The 22,263-nt window shown below is 54.5% G+C and overlaps 7 protein-coding genes across 7 annotated transcripts; 3 read left to right on the top strand and 4 right to left on the bottom strand.

Moving 5' to 3' along the window:
• Positions 1-558: 558 nt before the first annotated feature.
• RPL22A (60S ribosomal protein eL22 RPL22A) lies at positions 559-1,207 on the bottom strand (the record flags this gene model as incomplete). Its single annotated transcript, XM_076677806.1, has 4 exons — positions 559-606; positions 673-815; positions 878-1,052; positions 1,187-1,207. The coding sequence occupies 4 exons, from the start codon at positions 1,205-1,207 to the stop codon at positions 559-561; spliced, it is 387 nt and encodes a 128-aa protein (XP_076535130.1).
• Positions 1,208-1,644: 437 nt separating this feature from the next.
• Positions 1,645-3,338, top strand: CBF5 (pseudouridine synthase CBF5; the record flags this gene model as incomplete). The annotated part of the gene is made up of 4 exons (XM_076677805.1): positions 1,645-1,670; positions 1,744-1,835; positions 1,909-2,682; positions 2,749-3,338. The coding sequence occupies 4 exons, from the start codon at positions 1,645-1,647 to the stop codon at positions 3,336-3,338; spliced, it is 1,482 nt and encodes a 493-aa protein (XP_076535129.1).
• A 1,905-nt stretch (positions 3,339-5,243) lies between these two features.
• On the bottom strand, positions 5,244-6,121 carry JCM15063_001541 (hemerythrin domain-containing protein; the record flags this gene model as incomplete). The annotated part of the gene is made up of 4 exons (XM_076677804.1): positions 5,244-5,281; positions 5,358-5,596; positions 5,670-5,805; positions 5,887-6,121. 4 exons carry the CDS (start codon positions 6,119-6,121, stop codon positions 5,244-5,246), a joined length of 648 nt encoding a protein of 215 aa, XP_076535128.1.
• Positions 6,122-6,429: 308 nt separating this feature from the next.
• Positions 6,430-7,008, top strand: MRP2 (mitochondrial 37S ribosomal protein uS14m MRP2; the record flags this gene model as incomplete). Its single annotated transcript, XM_076677803.1, has 4 exons — positions 6,430-6,493; positions 6,594-6,700; positions 6,785-6,865; positions 6,946-7,008. The coding sequence occupies 4 exons, from the start codon at positions 6,430-6,432 to the stop codon at positions 7,006-7,008; spliced, it is 315 nt and encodes a 104-aa protein (XP_076535127.1).
• Positions 7,009-7,207: 199 nt separating this feature from the next.
• Positions 7,208-8,007, bottom strand: JCM15063_001539 (MAPEG family protein; the record flags this gene model as incomplete). Its single annotated transcript, XM_076677802.1, has 6 exons — positions 7,208-7,289; positions 7,363-7,419; positions 7,487-7,552; positions 7,615-7,637; positions 7,715-7,749; positions 7,818-8,007. The coding sequence occupies 6 exons, from the start codon at positions 8,005-8,007 to the stop codon at positions 7,208-7,210; spliced, it is 453 nt and encodes a 150-aa protein (XP_076535126.1).
• Positions 8,008-8,227: 220 nt separating this feature from the next.
• On the top strand, positions 8,228-12,365 carry JCM15063_001538 (uncharacterized protein; the record flags this gene model as incomplete). The annotated part of the gene is made up of 13 exons (XM_076677801.1): positions 8,228-8,927; positions 9,003-9,626; positions 10,186-10,277; positions 10,397-10,703; positions 10,776-10,797; positions 10,866-10,980; positions 11,049-11,430; positions 11,504-11,647; positions 11,715-11,762; positions 11,820-11,897; positions 11,965-12,087; positions 12,157-12,249; positions 12,322-12,365. The coding sequence occupies 13 exons, from the start codon at positions 8,228-8,230 to the stop codon at positions 12,363-12,365; spliced, it is 2,772 nt and encodes a 923-aa protein (XP_076535125.1).
• A 506-nt stretch (positions 12,366-12,871) lies between these two features.
• Positions 12,872-21,939, bottom strand: JCM15063_001537 (uncharacterized protein; the record flags this gene model as incomplete). The annotated part of the gene is made up of 25 exons (XM_076677800.1): positions 12,872-13,292; positions 13,378-13,458; positions 13,529-13,639; positions 13,708-13,891; positions 13,964-14,069; positions 14,135-14,493; positions 14,555-14,601; positions 14,658-14,866; positions 14,933-15,091; positions 15,158-15,216; positions 15,282-15,354; positions 15,415-15,708; positions 15,778-16,144; positions 16,207-16,707; positions 16,769-17,100; positions 17,161-17,273; positions 17,334-17,450; positions 17,520-17,621; positions 17,699-17,831; positions 17,893-18,195; positions 18,264-18,513; positions 18,583-19,409; positions 19,478-20,849; positions 20,922-21,459; positions 21,540-21,939. The coding sequence occupies 25 exons, from the start codon at positions 21,937-21,939 to the stop codon at positions 12,872-12,874; spliced, it is 7,458 nt and encodes a 2,485-aa protein (XP_076535124.1).
• Positions 21,940-22,263: the final 324 nt, after the last annotated feature.

Raw genomic sequence — 22,263 nt, 5'->3', positions numbered from 1 at the left:
CATTTGAGCACCGCTTCAATGCGAATCTAGCGGTCCTGTGGAAAGTCTTCAAACAGGCTACACAAAACGCGGACTAGAGCTTTGACGATTCTGATCATCGCTTGAGATGTTGACCACGAATACGGGTACGTTACAGTATTCAGTTTCTTTTCAACGTCTTCTCGGTGTGTGCGACATTCAAGCGTCCCGGGTACAGGCATGGTCAGGGGAAGCTTTACCAATCTTACTATTCGTAAGGTTCGGAATACCGAGAGATTACCGTACGTGCTTTATTCTCCCGTGATTGCCAACCAAGCGGCGAGAGAGTCCCTGCAATGCATCCGGTGAAGGCCAAAGGTGAATAAGGATAAGGCAACGCTCGATATCATAATGCTGGTGATTCTACACTACAATCGGTTGCTAGTACTCTCGTAACATTCGCTCTCATAGTAGACAGCAGAGACCTTGGGAGAGAGGTTTTTGACTTGTTTCCGATTCCAAAAATACAACTATCTCGGCGACAAGACAGAGATCTGTGGAATCACAGAAGGATGGAGCCTGGCAAAATCACAGAGTGATTTACTCGGCATCCTCCTCACCTTGTCCATCGAACTGGAGGTTGAAGAACTGCAGGGAACAAAACAATGTGAGTCTATGACATTGCGATACCGGAGCGAGCAAGAGAATGCGTACCTTCAAGGTGTAGGTGTCCTTGGAGGTGGCCACAACACGGAGCCACTCGCGCATCGAGTTGCGCTTCAAGAACTTCTTGGTCAAGTACTTGAGGTAACGCTTCGAGAAGGGAACGGTCGAGGTGACCGAGAGCTTGCCAGCACCTGTCAAGAACTTCGGTGTCAGACCGCGTTCCCCAAAGTGAGTACGAGAGAGGAAAGCGTACCCTCGCGGGAGAGCTTGACGTCGTCACCGAGTTGACCGGTCTTGCCCTCGACCTTGATGTGGTCGACGAGGAACTTCTCGTAGGCAGCGGCATCGAAGATCTTGTCGTTGGCCGGGCCCGAGTAGTCGATGATGAACTTTTGAGGAGCAGCCTTGGCGACCGACTTCTTCTTCGACTGTGTGCAAACGAACCGACGAGGCTTAAGGTTAGTACATTCGCCTACTGAGACGATGCCGCACTCCCCGTAGAGGGAGCACGGCATCCTTCAGCAAAACGAATCATCCCCCCGAAGGGGGGTTCAAGACTGACGGCGACGACAGAGGGAGCCATTGCTGCACAGACGAGCACGCGGTCAGCTGCCTGCAAAGCCGAGTCCCGTCCAAGAGAATACACGCACCTGATGTAAGGGAAGGTTAGACAAGCAACGGGGCGAGAAGACTCTACGAGGAGAAGGGGAAAGAGGATCGGCGCTGGGCGAGTGCATTTTTTTCGTTTCTCGCTCGAAGATTTCCGGGCGAGCTCCTCACGCCTCTCGTCCTGTCCCCCCCGTCCCCGGTCCTCCCTCGCCCCCTTGCCCCTTCTTCCAGGCCGACTTAGGGTTCTCTAAGGCCAACCTTCCCTTTCCCCTTCCCCCTTTCCCCTCGTTGCACCTGTAGCGGAGAGCTCCTTCCTTCTCGCACTCCTCCCTACTCCCAAACGCTCTGAACCCTAGAGCGAAGATTGCCCCCGTCCCCTTTCCCTTGCTTTCATAACAGCTTCAGCCAATCATGTCGGCTGAACAGACCAACGGCGAGTGAGTCACGCACCTGCCACTGCTCCTGTGCGTTTGTGTGTGTATATGCTGACGTCCCGAGGTCCGCTACCAGCTTCGCCATCAAGCCTGAATCGACCACCCCCGTCCTCAACACTTCGGAATGGCCCCTTCTCCTCAAGAACTACGACAAACTGCTCGTTCGCAGTTCGTCGCCCGTCTCGTTAACCTCACTCTCGACTCTCGTCGATCTGACCCTTGCGTTTGCTCGTACTCGCAGGTGCGCACTTTACCCCGATCCCGGCCGGCTCTTCGCCCCTCAAGCGTGACCTCAAGTCGTACATCAAGACGGGAGTGATCAACCTCGACAAACCTTCGAACCCGTCCTCGCATGAGGTCGTCGCGTGGATCCGCCGCATCCTCCGCTGCGAGAAGACGGGACACTCGGGAACGCTCGACCCCAAGGTTACCGGATGCTTGACCGTCTGCATCGACCGCGCGACCCGCCTGGTCAAGTCGCAACAAGGTGCCGGAAAGGAGTACGTCTGCGTCCTGCGCCTGCACGCCTCGATCTCGTCCGAGAAGGCCCTCGCCCGTGCGATCGAGACTCTCACCGGAGCCCTGTTCCAACGACCTCCTCTCATCTCGGCCGTCAAACGTCAACTGCGTATCCGCACGATCTACGACTGCAAGCTGATCGAGTTTGACAACGACCGTCACCTCGGAGTGTTCTGGGTCTCGTGCGAAGCCGGTACCTACATCCGAACCCTGTGTGTCCACTTGGGACTCTTGCTCGGAGTCGGTGGACACATGCAGGAACTGCGACGAGTTCGTTCCGGTGCCATGAGCGAGAACGACGACATTGTCACGATGCACGACGTCCTCGACGCCCAATGGCTCTACGACAACACGCGCGACGAATCGTACCTTCGCCGCGTCGTCCGTCCCCTCGAGTCCCTCTTGACTGGCTACAAGCGTATCGTTGTCAAAGATTCGGCGGTCAACGCGATCTGCTACGGTGCCAAACTCATGATCCCAGGTCTCCTCCGATACGGTACGCATTCCCTCTCCTCATTCACAGATCAAAAATGGAAAACTGATGTTGTTCTCTCGTTCAAAGAATCCGACATTGAGCTCAACGAGGAAGTCGTGTTGATGACGACCAAGGGAGAAGCGATCGCGATCGGTATCGCGCAAATGACGACGGTCGAACTCTCGACGTGCGACCACGGCGTCGTGGCCAAGATCAAGCGCTGCATCATGGACCGCGACACGTACCCGCGCAAGTGGGGATTGGGACCGACCGCCCAAAACAAGAAGAAGATGGTCAAGGATGGCAAACTCGACAAACACGGACGTGCGAACGAGCAAACTCCGGCTTCGTGGAAGACCGAGTACGTCGACTACTCGGTGCAAGGCGATGGAGTTCCGGCACAGCAGATCCCGACTCAACCTCAAGCTCCGGCGGTCGTGCCCGTTGCGGCGGGATCGTCCGAGGAGAAGCTCGTCGAGGAGGTGGTCAAGGATGGGGAAACCGAGGAGGAGAAGAAGGCTAGGAAAGCGGCCAAGAAGGAGGCCAAGAAGCGCAAGGCCGACGAAGTCGAGGATGCCCCGGCTGCGGGTGAGGACAAGGAAGAGACCGAGGAGGAGAAGAAGGCGAGGAAAAAGGCAAAGAAGGAGAAGAAGGAGAGGAGGAAGTCGGAAGCCTAAGCGGTTTCCCCTCTCTGGGCCCCCCTTCCCCTTTATCCGTCTCTATCTATCTCTCGGACTTGTCACACTGTTCTGCCCCCTTGAAAAGGCGAACTCACTTCCCCTCTCGATAGAAGCACCTTTTCTGTTGCCTGCTCCTTGTATGTCCTCGTTTTTAACTGCCGCATTTAGTGTACATTTGCCTTTTCGACTTTCCTTTGCTTGGTTCTCGAGAACTTTGAGAGGTGAGAGCGAGGCGGAAAACCATTCCGACTGTCATTGAACGGCCCAACGAAACTGCGAGCGCGACCGGCCCGCTTGTTGGCTCACCTGAACTCTCCATACGCGACCAACTCGACTCGACGCTCAATCCAGCTCGTCCGAAACGGGTCACAACTTCGAACAGAGAGCTTGCACGCGACAGAAACACGTCCCCGTCGCGTCCTCCATCTCAATCGACTCGCGCGTTTCGCCAAGTCCACTTTCGGCGACCGACCTCAAGAATCGTCACAGCTACTTCTCGATCCCGCAAGTACATTGTTTAGGAACGGACACGATAGATAATGCCGACCGACGACGCAGCGTGTGAGTTTCGACTCGGGAGATAGCATCAGAGCACGCGACTGCGCGTCCACTCATGTCCTCGCCTGCTGACAATGCATCTCTGTGACCCACCCCTCTTATCGCCTTGAACGACAACTTCAGACCAAGAGTTGATTGATCGGATTCACTGTGAGGATAGCTCTCCGTATTCTTCTCACAGCTCTCGGGGCACTGACTCTTGCTGCTGCGATTCCCCCCTTTTCTGTACTACAGACAGTGAACGGTACTCGGACGACTACTACGAGTACAGGTCAGCTCCTTCCTCTCAAACACCCTCGTGATGTTTCAAGAGAAGATCCTGATCCTCGAGCTACTGCAAAAAACCGACAGACATGTGCAATTGCCAAGGCAGATGCTCAAGATCAGTACGTTTGAATGGTCCAAAATCTGCACCTCGAGAAGGCGCGAAAACTGATTCTCTCTTGTTATCGCTACAGTTCCGAAAACCGTAAAAAACTTGCTTGGCTCAGCCCTCCTTGCGCTGGAGTGCAGCTAAAACGCTCCCTCTTTGCAGTACTTTGAACCGGATTCGAACGTGATGAGGTTGCTGACAGAAGATGAATGGAGAGGGATCGGGATCGTGCGCTACTTCTTCTTCTTCTTCCTCCTCTCGATTCCGCTGTCGACTGATTCGAATGCTTCATTTCTTTCAACAAAACAGACGCAGAGTCTGGGTTGGGAACATTACGAGGTACACCATCCTGAACCCCACATTGTCAGTTTTCCCATCTATCTCGATTCTACTCTCCAAGTCGTGCCGCTGCTAACGATCGTTGCGAGAATGTTGATAGCTCTTGTTCCGAAGAGAGAAGGACTATCAAACCAAGTACGGCAACGCTCCAAAATGATCACAGGGATTTTATTTCTTCTCGAGGTTTCAGTTTTCGATTTCGCTGGTTCCGTCAACCTAGGTCCATTTGGTCGTCTATAACCTGATCGGGATCTTCCTTTGAGCACTACTCTTGCGCTCTCCCTTTTTCTTCTTTGTTGCTGTCGTTCGTATCTGAATAAAACTTATTCTCGTTCTCTGGCCCTTGGTCTCGATTTTTTTTCGGGAGAAGGAATGCTTGCTCGTTCCAATGTCTGTCTCGTGTGGAAGCCACGAACCTGAAATCTGTTACAACCTCGTCTCGAGGGGGTGGTAGGTACTCTCACGGGAAAAAAAAAGGGCAGGCGATCGTGAGAAATGTTGACTATAGAAGTTGAATGCTCGAACCATGGTGCGCAGGGCGAATTCTGATACAACAAACAAGATATCGATAGAGAGCCGGGGAAGGAAAAGTCGCCGAGAAAGCAGAGAGAAGGGGGGAGTAATGTTGCTTTTCACATGGGCAATCGCTTGACTTCTTCCAACGTATAATCTGAGTTTATCACGCATCAGCTCATCGTCGCCGGAAGAAAAAAAAACAAGCCAAAAAAGAGAAGGCGAAAACTGACATCTTCGAAGGACGTCGGCTTTCAAACTCTTGACCTCGGCATCGAGATGGAAAAACAAGAGCGGTCCCCAACTTTGAAGGTTCCTTTGCAAATCACTAGGACTGTAACTTGTCGGATCGGATTTGAATCGACGTGCGAGGAGCTCGAGTTGGTGCATGCCTTCGTGAATCGAATCGTGTTCCTCTTGATGTTCGAGTTGGAAATGAGGCATGCGTTGTTTCAGGATTGGGAAAATGTGTCTGATTTTCCGGAAAGAGTCAGTTCAGAATCGTTACAGTGAAAAGGACGGAAAAAAGGAGAGAGAGAACTGACTGTTCTTCGATTCCGTGATGGAACGAGAGGTGTTCGAGGAATTGTTCAATCACTTCTGCAAAGTCTTGCACTGTCAAACCTCGCTGTTGGAAACTTCCGTCTGACAGTTCAAAGATTTGTTTGAATGCCGCTCGGACTGTGATAAGAAAACGGTACAATCAGGAATTCTGCTTTTGGGGAAACAAGAGGAATATGATTGGAGTTTCGCGTGACTGACAATAGGTGTGAAAGCCTTCCATGCGAGTACTCATACGATCCCACTCTCGTTTCTCCCTCGAATCCTTCGGAGGCGGGCTGATGTGATCCGGCAGGGTGATCTGACCCTCAAGGTCGCGCTCGCCGACTGGTTTGATTTGCTTCTTTGACGAAGATCCTTTGCCGCCTTGACTGGTGGCGGGTTTGACGGATGCCCTCGAAGGGGTGATGCAGTCTTTGAGCGAGATTGCAGACATGGTTCGAAACGAACAGAGTCGACTCGAGTAGAACGGAGTTAGAGATTGCTTCGAGGTATAGAGGAGGCGGTTCAAGCGATTCGACAGAATGGTGAACAGGCCAAGCGTAGTGGTAGACGAGTGATCAAAGGATCAAGATGGAGATTCTTCGAAACCATCTCGCACGCCGCGATTCGCTTCTCATCAACCAAGTACCTTCGATCACCCCACACGTGAGCCCTCAGATGTCGAGAGTCCTTTCGAGTCCTTTATAGTCAGGCGAGCTGACCTTGAAGGCGCGTGTGGATTGACAGCTGATCTCTCTCACCATGCCGCGAGCACTTCCCGGCCACATGGCCCTCAAAGACTTTAACGCTCGCAAGGCGGTAGCAGGTACGCTCTTTCCCCACCTCGAGTCGTGGCGGCATGACCGAGGGCACCCCTGCAAGAGACGAATCAACGAAACTGACTCCTCGACGTCCTGTATTATCAGCGAACGAACTGTTGAGGAGGGCCTACTTGTACATTGTCAGGAACGAAACGATCGACCCCAAAGTTCGTTCCGCCGCCATGCTCAAACTGAACGCGTTCCCAAGAGATGTAAGCCGCGCGCATCGCTCCAAGTTCTACTCTCGACTGAACCCCTTTTGGGATGTTGTGAACGTGAATCATTCTGGAAACTAGACTCGACCAGCTGCGATCAAGAACAGGTGTACTGAAACTGGAAGGGGAGGAGGAGTCCTGTCTCAATTCGGACTGTGCAGAGTACGTCCATCCCATCTCTCTCAACGCGGAGCAAATCAGTAGCAGTTTACTCATTCGAGACATTTGGGCGGGGTCATCAGCATCGATTCAAACTCGCAGCTGAGAAGGGAGAGATTCCAGGGGTATCGAGAGCGAGTTGGTAGATTGTTCTTACTTTTCTGCAGAGGCATCTCGGCCTGTTGCGGTCCTTTGTACTGTACATCAATCGTTATCTTGGAATCCTTGTGCCCGTCCAGCCGACCGTGTCCTCGCTCAACATTTGCAGAGAGATCTTTACATGTGAATTGAATGCATTTGCGCTGTTTTCGCGACCGAGGATGGAACTACGAAGAAGAACTGCTCTTAGTTGAGGAACGGGAGCGAAGCGATTGCTTTGTAGCTCGAGTAGAAGAACAAGGGCAAGTAGCCAATGTATCCAAAGAATCTGGATCCGAAAACAAAAGCATAGAAATCAGTTTCTTGAAGAGAATGCGAGAAATCTCGTCAACAAGTTTTACCCGTTGGAGCGTTTCGCAGGGTCGCCAGTCGTGTATCCGAGAGTGTAAGCGACACGTCTGTGTTTTTGAGGGAAAACAGGTCAGGACTGTCACTTGATCGAGTTGAAATCACGAGCAGATGTACCCAGCAACCCAGATCACGCCTGCGATCGAGGCGAGACGAGGGTGGTACAAGCCCGAGTGGAAAAGCCTGTAGTCACAGACGGAGTGAGCGGATCGAAGAGGACGGACGCAAGAGGAATATAATTTGACGTGAGGAGGAAGATGGGCAAGTTCTAGAGGTAGGGTTGTAAATAGGTGTACTTCCGGGTCAGCACGCCGATGAGGAGAAGCCATGATTGATCAGACTGACCTCGAGAGTGTTGGCATGGGCACGTTGGGCACAGTCTGTCAAAGGGAAATTCTGTCAACACGCTGCGAGCCGGCGCTGGATTGGGATCAAGGTCGCGACCTACTGAACTTCTTGGCTTTGATGTCCTTCTTGGCGTCAGCGTTGTCGGCGTACGGCGCCGGGTAGTCGACCGCGGCAGCCTTGCGAGCAGCCGAGACCTTGATCGACTGGAACATCAAGAGCGAGTACACGCCGACCGTGCCCGTGGCAACGACGTAGCTGTAGTCGGCGGGAATGATTGGGATAAGCGACATGGCAAGGTTGAGTGTCGGAGACAGAGGCAAGGTGCAAAGAGCAAATGCAAGTGGTCGAGGGACCGAAGAAACAGCTTGCGTGGAGGCGTCACCGCGTGCCGAATCCCCGAAACATGCAGTGTCGATCTTGGCCCCTTTTTCGTCTCGTCGCCGGGTCATCGGCCGAGCGCCTCTCTCACAAGCGGCACTTCACCTGCATCTCGCCGCGCCCAACTCGTCCATGTCTTCCGAAGATCCAAGGAAACGCTCAAGATTCAGCTGGTGGACTCCCTCGATCCCGCTCGTCGAGCGCAACCTGTCGATTGCGACGTCCACTTCGATCTTCTTGACCCTTTACCGGCTCTGGCGACTGTCCTACCTCGCTGCGACGACCCCAGCTCACCTCGGCTGTATCGTACTTTCGTCTCCCCCGATCAACCTGCAGTTTGGCTCAATCTTTCACCCCGAGTGGAGCGCCGTTCAGAAGCTGGTGTACCCAATCTTGCGCCGCCTCATCTGGGCGCTCGCAGATGTCGGCGATCCCAACGTCCTCACGAGATCCACGCGCGAAGGGGACGTCCCCTGGTGGGCACTAGCGCTCGAAGAGTCCACCGTTCGGATAGGACGAGGTCGCAGAGTCCATTACGAGAAAGAAACGATCGAGATTCCACAACGAGCATGGGTCAATGGATGGATCACTGGAGACGTTCTCGACGACGCCGGTCCAGTCGATCCGAAACACGTCAATCTGTTCTGGTTCGAGACGAGCGATGCAGCTGGCCACACGGCAAGTCTCAGATCCGCGCGTGACCGGTACCGTCCGCGCAATCCTCACGAGAGGATCGTCATGTACTTGTTCGGCGGTGGCTTTGTCTGCGGGTCACCGGGAGAAGGATCACGGTGTTTCAAGATTGCAAGGGAAACTGGCCTGCGGGTAGTCGGTGCGTCGCGCACAATGCTCAAGATACCTTTCGCTTTGCGACGCACTCTAATCAGTTCCACTGTTGTTGCATAAGGTGTCAACTATCGCAGAGCGACAAGTGTCGATCAGGCGTTTCCCGCGGCGTTACAGGATGCCCTCGCGGGATATTTTCATCTCACGCTCGACCTCGGGTTCGAGGATGTAGTTCTCGCGGGAGACTCTGCCGGAGGAGGTCTCGCGCTCAACGTGGTTCAGTACCTTACGAGGACGCTCGATCTGCCGGCGCATGGGACTCGACGAGACGAGCCAGGGCTCGTGCTGCCGTCTGCGCTGCTCATGTTCTCGCCCTGGTGCGACCTCACCCTGAACGAGTTCCCGCTCGAGCCCAACACGACCGACATCATCTTGCCGTCAATCTGTCACAACTCGGTCCAAGCGTACCTCGCTAGCGTCAAGCAACGACGGCTGCAACAACCGCGACGACGACGTGCAGGTTCAGCTTGCGACAGCGACCTTGACCGTTTGAAGGATCCGGCGAGTCACGCGTGGCTGTCACCGTCGCTCGAGTCGTCTCTCGCAGCGCTGCGATCGATCTCGCGAGCGTACTCGGTGCGCCAGACGCAGTTGCGCGTGCTGATCAGCATGGGCACAGGCGAGCTGTTCTATCCGTCGATCGTCTCGCTCGTGCGCAACTTGCATGCAGTTGCGGATGTGGACGGTGAGACGGCGCTTGTAGTGGAGACGAGGGAAGGAAGGGGTGAGGTGCATGCGTTTCCGCTCGTGCCCGAATGGGTCAGTCCCAACGCGGCGTCCACTTGGAGGAGGCTGAGGACATGGTTTCACGAGGATTAGAAGGTCAGCTGTTGCATCTTGAGAAGCTTCCAAGGCCGAGTGCTGCGAAAGATCCCCGGTGCCCGGACTCGAGCTGCCCATGCGCTCGGCGCTTTTGTGCTGCGAATGCATTATCTTATCCGAGTTGCTCGAGTGCCAGCCTGGGTTGGATTGGATTTCAATCTCATTCTCAGTTGCTCAACACGTCAACACGAGTCCGAGGATGGCTTGCAGCGATTCTAAAGCAGAACGGCGAGCCAAGTCCGCGAGTCGATCGATTTTCGTCCTTCTCCCCACCTCGCCTCGCTTGCTTCGCGTCCGTATTCGGTCTAGGAGAGTCGAGTAGCTATGCGTGAGTCTCTCGACGGCGTTGTCATAGCTGGTAGACCAAGCGAGCTGATCAGGTTCCGGAGCGTGTCAATCGCATCGGCGTCATCGCCAAACAGCTTCAAAATCCAACTCGTCCACGTCTGGCTCGAACGAGCGTACAAGACTGTTGAGCTCGCAACGTAACGACTCCGAGTCGCACTCGTACCACGTAAGTCCTCCCTCGCGTCCGACCCCGTCCCACCGCCTGTGCACGCCCTCTCTGCGCCGCTCCTCTCCTCTCCTCTCGTTCGAACCGCTCTATCCGTTCTGCGCTGACATGCATGCTAGATTCCCAACAACCATGCTCGGCCATCACCCCTCCCGTCTCCGCTCGTGCTCGCAACTTCAATTTCAAACGACGATCCGGCTGACGTCCCCTCGCATTCTATCGCTCCTTCCGCTCCTTCTACCCGTACTCGCAACAACGACGACGACCACGCCGATGTCGAACGACAGGACGATATCGACCGATCGTCGGGACAGCATGACAAACCCACCTACCTCGCGAGCTTCAAACACCTCGTCTTTGGCGGCTGGCTCAACATCATGCTCATCGCCGTGCCCCTCTCGTTTGTCAGTCACTTTGCCAAGTGGGGTACGTCCATCTCGTACAGTCTGTCGTCCCACTGTCATGAATACTGATTCTGGCTCGCTCGCATTCTGTCAGGCTCGACGGCAGACTTTATCATGTTTGTCGCCCTACTGCTCACAACGCCGAAATGATTGCAGTCCAGCTGACGTCCTATAATTGTTCCAGCTCTTTTATTGCCATCGTGCCGCTGGCTTCCCTTCTCGGAGACGCAACCGAACAGTGCGCGCTGCGTCTCGGCCAAACCGTAGGAGGTCTCTTGAATGCCACTTTTGGTAACGCCGTGAGTTGCCCCGGGTCCAACTAGATACGAGTAAGCGAGGTATTTACGATTGTTTGCTTTCCCGCCAGGTCGAACTCATTGTCGGCATCCTTGCGCTCTTGCGCGGCGAATTGCGAATCGTCCAAACGTCCCTCCTCGGCTCGATCCTCTCCAACCTGCTACTCGTGCTCGGCTGCTCCTTCCTCGCGGGAGGAGTCAAGTTCAAGGAGCAAAAGTTCCAGATGACCGCCGCGCAAGCTTCGTCCTCCTTGATGGTCCTCGGCTGCTCCACCCTCATCATCCCCGCTGCATTCCACGCAAGTCAACTCGATGGCAGTCTCAGTCGCGACGGAAGCACTTCGGGCGCGATGACCATCCTCGATGAGGCTGCCAAGAAGGGCAAGGACCTCGCTCAGTTGTTGACCCTCTCCCGTGGAACCGCAATCATCTTGATCGTGTGCTACGCTTGCTGTAAGCTACCGATGTCCCACCTCGAAAGGCTCGAACCTCTTTAAAAAGACTGACCGCTGTTTCTTCGATACAGACCTCTACTTCCAGCTCAGCAGTCATGCCTATCTCTTCGAGGCTGAAGAAGAGCAAGAGGAGGAGGAAGCCAAGATGAACATCAGCGCCGCCATCATCTCGCTCGTGGCCGTCACGGTCGTTACTTCTTTCTGTGCTGACTACCGTAGGTCTCTCTCCTTTCGAGACGCTCTATCCTTCTCAACACATTGATCGATTGTTCCTGCTCCCAGTCGTTGGTGCCATCGACGAGTTTGCTCAGGACTACAGCATCCCGAAAGGTGAGGCTTTCTTACCTGGTCCACAGGTTGGCACTCTGCTGACCTCGTGTGCTGCAGCTTTCATCGGTTTGATCTTGCTGCCCATCGTCGGTAACGCTGCCGAGCACGTCACTTCGGTCTGGATGGCCGCCAAAGGTACGCGTCTGGTCCAAGGAATCTAAATTTCGCTAGCCAACTGAGCATCGGTTAACTCGTGTTACAGGCAAGATGGAAATCACGATCGGTGTCGCCATCGGATCTTCCATTCAAATCGCGGTGGGTGTCATCCCCGCGCTTGTTATTGTCGCTTGGATCGTCGGTCAACCCTTGACCCTCTTCTTCGAGAGTGAGTTCCCAACTTTTTCCCCCCCTCATCACGTTAGAGTACGTGAAGATCTGACCATTTGCTTGATAGATTTCGAGACCATCATCTTGTTCGTTTCCGTCTTGCTTGTTGACCTCCTCGTCTCGGATGGAACGAGTCACTGGCTCGAAGGTGTCATGCTCGGTAAGACTCTTTTGAGCTCCCCTCTATCCATCCTTTCATGCTTCGCTGACTAGTTGTGCTTTCCATATTCAGTCGCTCTTTATCTCATTATCGGTCTCGCGTTCTGGGTCGCATAAGGCTCCTCAACAGACGATCCTTGAATATCTTCGAACTTTCCGAGGTTCAATCGACTCCCCCTTCTCCTCCACCCCCTCTCCCGATTCTCAAAGAACACACGTAAAACATCGTCTTTAAAAGTACACGGTCTCAATTCTTCTCCTGCCTTTTCTTCTTCTTTCCAATTCTTATGCCTGGTCGATTTTTTTCTGGATCCCACTCGATCACGGCCCTCCACCTTGTCATCACTAGAAACCCCAGACTTGTACTCTACTTCTTCCCGGGCCTGTGTACCCGGCGATCAGAGTGAGACGGTCTCTTTGTCATCAATATCCAAAGTTTTGCTCTCATCTCAACAAGTCGTGGTTACTGACAATCTTCCTCGGTCGCAATCGAGAGAAAGAGAAAGCCCAAAGAACGATTGCAAAGGGTATTGTCCTTAAAAAGCGGGTAAATCGATGCGAGTACAAGCACTATCAACTTGGAAACCTGTAAAACATACAAACCCCAAAAGATCCCCCCTGATTCAAGATGTTCCTCCTCCTGATGTAGATTCGTTACTGTGACTTGTAGTCAAGGCCAAAGGAGATCCTGCCGGACTAGACTTGTCCGACATACCGCCACTGACACCACCATGGGGGTTACTACCGGTCGTCGAAGAACTCAAAGATCGATTCGGATTCGTACTACCGTTCAAACTCCCTTTACGTTCGGCACGACCCAACCTCGAACTCGGGAGTTCGAGTTCGAACGTAGGCGTCGCGGACGACAACGGAGATGGACTCGGTCGATTCGGATGAACTCCTCGACGAGTACCAGCTTCTTCGAGAACTCGGAGGAGGTCAGGTACGAGGATCGGTTTCGACACGTACGAGTCGGCTCCCGATGCGAGACACCGAGCTTTGTCTTCCGCCATCGCGTTCGCGGTGAGACAGACGATCATCGGGCTGGTCGAACAAGAGACACATTTCTCGTCAGCGTTTCCTGCTTTTGACACCAGGACTGCCAACAGGAAGTGAGAGGCGTATTCACCGTGCAGCTCGATCCGGCATGAGCTCGATTATTCTTCGGGTCGAAGTTATGCCGTCCATGTTTGGCATGTTGACATCCATTCTGATAGCAACGTCATCGAAGAGTTCAGCGAGAGTTGCGAACACATCCCGAGCCATGAGTATGGACTGACAAGACGAGATCGTAACGTTTCTTTTGCACCTTGTCAAGCGCGACTTGACCGTCCTCTGCAACGTCGCAGGTATAGCCCAGTCGCTTGAGCAAGTGTGTGATGACTTTGACGCTGTGTCGGGGCAAAACAAGACCTGTGTGAGCTTATCACCCGGGCTTGTACGAGCGAGGAGATCCTACTTGATCGGGTTGTCCTCGGCACAGAGGATAGAGAGAGGGAACCGAGTTGCAAGGTTTGTCGGAAACGCGGGACTGGCTGGCCGTGGCGATGCGATTCGAGGGCTCTCGCCAGCGGGAAAGATGGTCCGGAGAGTATGGTGAAGTCGGTTGCGCTTGACCGGCTTGATGAGGAAGTTGCAATCAACTAGCAGAGTGGTCATATTCGTCAATATCGATCACACAGCTGAGAAGGTGTCATTTGTTCAGGCGGACTCACGTTGACGCATTTCCTCGTAGATTGGTGAACCCATCCTTGCTAGCGCTATTGTGGGCGCGCTAACTCCACGCGCTCTCAATCGGCGAATGAGCGTGTGAGCACCAAACTGGAAAGAGCGGAAGCGTCAGATTTCGCATAGGTAGGAAGCTCGATGAGACACGCGGGCTTTACCGAAGGTAAGAATGCGTCAACGATGAGGATATCGTGCGGCTGCTTGTCCTCGATAGCCTGGAGGGCTGTCTCGTATGCCTTGCTCGTGTCGGACGGGGCGACTACTTGCACTCCGAACGACCTCAGGAGTTGTTTCAGAACCTCGCGCGAGGTTTCGTTCGAGTCCACCACGAGACAGCGAAGACCAGCGAGATCGCGGCAATTCGAGGGAGAGTAAGGATCGGGGCCAGGCTTGGTGATCGAGCGAGCGATCCACTGAACGACAAAAGTCGAGCCTTTCCCGAGTTCTGACTCTACGGTCAGGTCTCCGTCCATTAAACGTGACAATTTGCGAGAGATAGCCAGTCCGAGACCGGTGCCTGCAGATACGGATCATAAGTCGACCTGCGGAGGCGAAGGGAAAGTCTGAGCGCAGCTCACCGCCAAAATTGCGAGATGTCGTAGCTCCTTCCGCCTGAGAGTAGACTCTGTATTGTCGGGAAACGTCAACGTAATTCCGCCAAATGTTTTGCGACAGACGTACCGGAAGAGTTTGCCGAAATTCTCCTGCGCGATGCCAATGCCAGTATCTTTCACGCCGATGCGGCATAGCACTTGCTCGTTGCCGTCGGTATCTGGTGCCGTCGGTGACGAAGATGCCGTGACCGTAATCTCGCCGTCCGATGTAAATTTGACAGCGTTGGAAAGTAAGTTGACGATGATTTGGCGCAGTCGAGTCATGTCTCCATAGATCTAGTAGGACGAAAAAGGCGCGTTAGATCTCGTTGAGAAGCAATCTGTTAAAGCGCAGCGACAAACGTGGATGTCTCCCTCTTCGATCAGGAGGGCCAGCTCGACTGTTTTGGAAGCTGCACGCTCGGCTACCATGTCAAGCGACGATTCGAGAACAGTACGAAGCTGAACCGGCTCGCGGGACAGTTCTAGATGATCCAATTCGATCTTGGAATAGTCCAGAATCTGTATAGCAAATGTTTGACTGAATCATCAGCGGAGGAGCGGGAAAGGTCTGCGCAGGGGACTCACGTCGTTGATGACGACGAGAAGTTCTTGAGAAGAGTTCTTAATCGTTTCCACATAGTCGGCTGTCGTATGGAGTAATATCCAAAGTGAGTAATTGACTCTGCAGTCGTATGTGGAATAGACTGACTCTGGACAGGAGTCAGCTGAGACTCGAGGAGAAGCCCGCTGAGCGCAACGACCGCGTTGAAAGGCGTGCGGATCTACATCACTAGGAGTAGTCAGCGTGGAGAAGCCGAGAGGCAGGGTACGGAGATGCGGACCTCGTGGGACATGTTGGCCAGAAATTGCGATTTGGCAGCAGTTGCACTCTCTGCGACTTCTTTCGATTTCCTCATCTCTGCCTGAGCTCGCTCTTTCTCCCTTACTTCTGCCTGAAGAGACGCAGTACGTTCCGCAATGCGACTCTCAAGGGTGCGATTGGACGATTCCAAAGCAGCTTGCGATCTCTTGAGGTTTTCGTTTGTTCGCTTGAGATCGGCGACTAGGCGTGCCTTCTCGATAGTCGATGCTGCTTGGTTCGATACAAGCGAAAGAATTTCTAGGCGGTCAGATGTCTGAACGTGTCTGGCCGTCAGTGAAGAACGAGGGAAAAGAACAGAATTCAAAAAACGATAGCGACGTACAAAGGCGTTGGTCGTTTGCGAATTCTCCATGTAGAGGATTCCGATCACTCGTCCGTGACTCGCCACAAGAGCATGACATAGGATCGACTTGGGCTTGTGCGCCGCAAGATAGAGGTCCGGTACGAGCTCATTCGAATCCAGCGAGTTGACAACCATTTCCTTTGTGCGAGCGACATAGTTGATCACGCTCGTCGGATATCGCTCAGGTTGGACATCGATCGAATCAGTCCTGCGAAGATGCTGGACTGAAGTGACATCGGATCGCGCGACCGCCTCTGCGCACAGTGTCCCAGACTTGTCAAGCACGAGCAGACAGAGCTCAGCTCCGACAGTCCGTAAGGCAAGGTTCAAGAGCTTCGAAACAACGCTGTAGCAACTCTGAATTAGTCCTGATTCAGCCATGTAAGGAACGAATAGCGAGTTACTGACCCATCGACAGCAAGCTCGCCGCTGATCAAGCTCTGTGCGGATATGACCGTCCGCAGATCTAATTCCGTCGCGAGATGGGATCGTCCCCAATGATCGGCTCGGTCCAGGCTGCGTCCAGACAAAGCCTCGAGTCGATCTGATCCGTCTGCCGACCCTTGCGAACCGGTTGAATGCGAATCGGAATGCTCGACACCTGACGACGCGCGCTTGAATGTCGGACGAGTCGGTGGAGCCGCCTCAAGCCAGGAAGATCGTCGCGACTGAGTGTCTCCAGAGGAGGTTGCAGCGTATGTCTGCATGTCCGAACCATCATGACTGCGCGAGTTCAGCTCGCTATCGGCGATGACCTCTTTGGCAGACACTGAGGACGACATAGTCTGGGAGACTGCCCTGTTCGAGCCAAACTGTGGGAATGCGATGCCCGGGTAGGTCGTCTCGAGCTGATGAACCTTGGGTGTGCATCCCCACTTTGCCCAATAAGAATGCGCCTCTATGATGTAGCTGCAAGATAGGGCTGTGAGCCTCACACGGACAGGTACAAACGAGCAAGAGTTAGACGGACCCAAGGGCGAATTTCTGGTTGTCGAGCGTAGCCGCAGCTCTTTCGTTGAGAATGGCAACGATATGAAGCTGCGAGCTTGATTTCGCGATTTCGATCGCTTGGTCATAGAGCGCGACTGTTCGAGCATCGTCGCCTCGGGCACGAGCCGATTCCGCCTGTAGCCAAAGATGAAGCGGTCTGAAAGTCGTTTCCTGGGCGTCTGCAAGCTCCGCAATAAGCGCAAGCGTTTCGTCGAGATGTTTGTGCTGTGTGGGATCGAGGCTTTCGATGCGCTGATAGAAGACGACCGCCTCAAAGACCTGAAAGAGAACGGGATAGAGCAATCCGGAAGCCTGCGTGCACAGGACAGTGGTCAGCACGATACAGGCAGTCGCAGAGGAGGCGCAACACACCCCGTTGATGTGCTCCCTTCCAAGTGCCAGTGAAATAGCTGCCCTGTCGAAGTCTCCGAAGAACACGCAAGCCACCAGGCGAAGCATATGAAACATGTGCAGGGAAAGTGCATCTGAGCGAGTCTCGAGCGGTCAGCATGACAGCCGATTCAAGATTGCGCGGCAGGACGCACATCCTCTGTCCCGACAGATCTGGTAGTCGCTCGAAGTGAAGGCCTGTCCCTCGATCTCGATAGGATCTCCGGCTCGACCAGTCATACATGCGAGAAACTGCTGCACCACACCGAGATCTGTTTGAACAGTGTCAGCATCAGCGAGCTTTTGTACAGATATGGAAGTTTGTTCGTCCAGCGACGTACAAGTCGTGCTAACTTCATGGCGGAATTTCCTGACATACAGTCCGTATCGCTCGACTTCGTTTTCGATGTCGGGAAGAGGTACGCCAGCGAACATACTATATACTGATTCGTGCGGCCAAATGCTCGGGCGTTAGCGAGTTCTTTCTGCGCATTGTTTGAAATCCAGAAAGAGGACGAACAGCAATACTCTCCGCAGCCAAACCCAGCATACTCGGCGTCGCGGAACTCGAGACCGTACATGAGAGCCGTTCGGAACGAGACCAAGGTCTCCCTGATTGGCTTGGACCAGATTGCGACGTGGCTCGAGTAGACCTGCCGCGACAAGCTGTTCAGCTGCTGCCTCTTCTGTCTGATCGCAAGGCTCTAGACTGACCTTGTATGTGGGACACGCAAGAGGTGTACCGCCGTGCCGATCGAAGAAGTCGATGGCGGCTTCACCATACGCGAGACTTTCGATCGCCTCGTGATACTTGTTCCGCACAAGGACTGCATGGAGGGTGAGCACGAACGCGCCGTTCTCATCGAGACCGTGTTTGGCGGATATCTCGAGCGAGAGAGACGACAGTGCACCGAGCAGATCGATTCTTACGAAGTAAATCGGCGGAACAAGCGCAGCGAGAACAGCTTGACAGCCTCGCATCACTTCATCCGTATTGGCGGGAGATCTCGCCATGGCCTGGAACAGTGACAAGATACCTATATGAGGAGGCGAGGTGGCGAACAAAAGTAGCAGAGAACACTGACCTGGATGTTGGCGACCTGAAGCGAGAGTCGCTCACGAACGCTCTGCTCGACTGCGAGGCCTTCGCTCGTTTCCTCCGGCAGGGTCACACCGGCCAGAGCGAGGCCCTCTCGACCGAGGATGATTGCCTGCGCGGAGTCGCCGACTGCCGAAGCGCAGCGGATCGAGCGCGCACAGACCCGAAGCTTCGAAACGATGTCCGAAACATGAGCTAGGAATACACGACTGTATTCCTGCGCAGCTGCATAGTCTCTGTTTGACGAGGTGCGACCAGATTCTTATCAGCAGGGCCATGGACGAAGAATGCGCAAAGGCACGTACGTCAAACTGTATTCGGCATCGACAAGAGCCTCCGTGATTTTTGCCATAAGATCCGATTCGCTTGTCCAACCCGATGCTCCGAGCAAGTCCCAGGCGATTTGTAGGTAGCTTCGCGAAGCTTGAAAAGCAGTAGCGAGGTAGGCCTTCACGCCTGCAAGATGGTTGAGTTCGGCGAGACGTCTTCTTTCTTCTGGCGACGCGATGAGACTGATTCCGTAGTTGAGCTGAGTGACCAGATCGAAGATGCGGTCATTAATGGTCGTATCGCTCGACGAGGCGACAAGGCGCTTTCCGATCGAATAGTGCAGCATACTCCGCGTATCGGATCGAATCAGAGCATAGGCAGCTTGTTGACAACGGTCGTGAAAGAAGCGATACGATTCAGGTATCGATTCGGGCTCGGTTACAAGCGGCCTGTTGGTGCTGATTGAAGAGATTCGATCCTTCCTCGGCGGCGGTCCTCCGTTCTCCTCCGATTCTTGCAATAAGACATTTGCCGGGCTTTTGTCGTTTTCGATTGGTCGCATCGCGCCTCGCGGCTCGAGCAAGCCCTCGTGAACGGCGTCGGATAGATCCCTGGCCAGCTCTGCCGTTGAGATACCGGCCGCTTGAGCGAGGTAGGCCGAAGACAATTCTTCGCTGCCGAGACATGCGGCAACTTTGAGAACATATTGACACTGCGGCGATAATTTGCGGAGCTGGACTAGAAGTAGGTCGACCACATCGGACGAGACGGTCTTCGAAGCGATCACGGTCAAATCGAATTCCCATTGGCGCTTCGCGAAATTGAACGAGAACAAGCCCTCTGTGTTGAAGGACTTGAGCAGCTAGAATCACGGGGCGGGAGATTAGCGATATGTCTAGGCCGGTAGTATGTCACGAGGAGGGCGCCTACTTGGGAGACAAACAGCGGACTACCCCCTGTCTTATCCAGAATGAGCTTGCTCAATCGCATCACATCCTTGTTGCGACTTTCCGGCGTAACAAGTCTCGGCGAATCTACGGCAACTGTTGGATTTTGAAGAGCTGAGCCGACGAATTCGGCCACTGCATTGAGCGACAGCGGCTCGAGGACTAGTGTAAGGTCGATCGAAGGCAGTGTCGACACGAGTTGAGTCTCGACGATGTGCGAAGACGAGACTTCGTTGTCGCGCCAGGCGCACACGAGGAGTATCGGGGTCGCCATGTGGCATGTAAGAGGTTCTTGCTCGTCTGTCGCTGCGATCATAGCGAGGGAGCGGATAAAAGCGAGGTCCGATGGAGTCGACCACTGGAGGTCGTCGAAGAGGACGACCAGGGGCCTGCATGCCCGAGCAAAAGTTCGTAGGACCTTCTGAACAAGGTTCTGGAAGCGCTCTTCACTCTCCTGGGCACCAATCACAGCGACAGCGGGTTGCGCGTCTTGCCAGCCGCTTTCGAAAACGTTCTCGAGTGAAGGGAGCACGTCGGCAAGCACCCGTCCTTCTTTGCCTAGAGCCCGTTGTAGCCGTCGCCGCCAGACGATCAGTCGTGATTCCGGTTCCGCAAGCAGCTGACGGAAGAGTCCATTCAGTGCCTGCGTTATTGCAAAGAACGGGACTGGCGACTTGATCTGGTCGAATTTGACGTTCGTGAAGTGGCCCTGACCTTGCAGCGTTGGAGTTCTCAGTGTCTCGACCAGCGAAGTCTTACCAACCCCCGAGTGACCCTTGATGATGACCACCGCAGGCTTGTTGGTACGCGCGACTCGCTCGAAGCTTTCGCGCAATTTCCGCACACTCTCTTGTCGACCAAACAACGTCGAAGCCGGCGGCATCTTGAAGCTAGCAGAATCGTCGACAGCGCCAACCGCGAAATCGGACGAAGAAGGCGGCAGGTTGAAAGGGAAGATGCCCGGGCTTGACGGCGGGATTGTCGCGGTCGAGGTCGTACTGCGAGGTGATAGAGGCCAGTTGAGCGGGAGCGGAGAGCCGGGAGCTGCGGCCTTCACGGCCTCTTTGACCTGCTCAAGATCGAAAGTGAGACCTTGAGCGGTTTGGTACCGGGCGTCAGGCGACTTCTCAAGCAGCTTGGCGACGATGAGCGCGAGTGAGTGCGGGATGGAGTGGTCGATAGAGTCCATGAGTGGTGGTCGCTTCGTGATGTGCGCGTGCACGATCTCCAATGGGTCTTTCGAATTTGGAAAGGGCGTCTGGCCAGTGAATACCTCGAAGAGCGTTGCGCCTATTGAATAGTAATCACTCCTGTAATCTGCACTCCTGCCCACTCGTCCGCTGCATTCTGGTGCACTATGATCGGGGAAAAAAAGTCGCTGAGTTCAGTGGGGCCTCGGCGCATGTGCAAGGTAGAAATTGACCGACAGGTATGGAAGGCTCTCCTCTTTCATGCCTCTCTCCCTGATTGGCGCAGACTCTCCGTCGGGACCTCCAGTCGCAAACGCACAGCTGAAATCGTGCAAGTATACCTCGGCAAACATCGACACTGTGACAGTCGAGGGTCGAATCGAGTTGTGCACGTAGCGCTGCGCGTGAACCGAAGCTACAAGCGTCACGAGTCGGATCGCCGAGTCGAGCATCTTGACGAGCTCTTGGGGGTTCGACCAGTGTGGTGGCAAGCCGCGGTCCCATATTTTAAAAAGCTCTGCCCATGTCTTGAGATCGTCGGCTGCGACTATCATCATGCTGCCGTACCGACCGCTCTCCCTCGCGATGATCCTCGTGATGTTTTGTACGCCTGCTTCCCGAAGTTTGTGCAAAAGCGCCGCCTCTGCCTTGAACTGCTGGGCTGCTGCAGGGTTCGCCGACAGCGACAATTTCATCGCTACACGCTGTTCGCCGCGGGCAACGCTTATGGCTCGGCAGGCGACGATGTCGTCGTAGTGTACGTTGATAACACGAACTGTCGAGTGCCCCCCCCCCCCCCTTTTCATGAGCCTTGTACTCTCGGATCTCGACAGAGACAAGCAGTCCGGGGCGTACCGTCTCGATAGCCATCGATCTTGATTTCGTCACCCGGCTCGACAAGGATCGAACCACCATCTCCACTCTCATGCGACATCATTCGCGGCCTCGTCGGGAATGGCGGTCTCGTCGAAGGAGCTTCTCCATTCCCGGCGGATCTGTGGTCTTCGAGCGAAGACGTAGACGAATCGCTTGTGAGTCGGTCCACCGGTACGGCTGTTTGCAGCTGCAACTTGTTGGGCGGTCTCGGTGACAATGCGATATCTCGGGGGTGCCGAGGCGTGTGAGCCGGTGGAGGGAACGACGGAGTGGTGGGCAGCGCCGGAAGAGAAGCGTGCGAGTGCGAGCTGGTCGAGACAGCAACGGCGCCCCTCGAGTCGGAATTCAGCTTGCGGCGCTTCTGCTCGCGATCCGACATGGCGAAGAATCGCTTCCGAGTGTGGGTGGAGGAGAAATTGGCTCAGCGCAGCTCGAGCCGCGGTTGCAGCGCCTGGCCGCCCACAGAGTTGCTAGCTACCCACGAGGTGTGCCTCGAGCGTCTTGCGTATCGCGGCGGGATTGGTCGAGTTGGATGGACAATTTGAGACGATGAAGTAACGATCCCGGATGCGGGCCTGCTCAGTTCCGGAAACCGCGGCGCCGCAGCTTCTCGTGTGTGTTTTTTACAAGCAAACGAAGCCAAAGCAAGTATATCGAATAAAAAGCACAATGTATTCCGAGAACGTCTATGTAGGCATCAAGG

Source organism: Sporobolomyces koalae, assembly GCF_050403365.1.
Source record: "Sporobolomyces koalae JCM15063 DNA, S_koalae_JCM15063T_v1_ctg10, whole genome shotgun sequence".
NCBI classification, from domain to species: domain Eukaryota; kingdom Fungi; phylum Basidiomycota; class Microbotryomycetes; order Sporidiobolales; family Sporidiobolaceae; genus Sporobolomyces; species Sporobolomyces koalae.
Note: the sequence above shows the minus strand (reverse complement) of the source record. Positions and strands in the feature narration are given on the sequence as shown.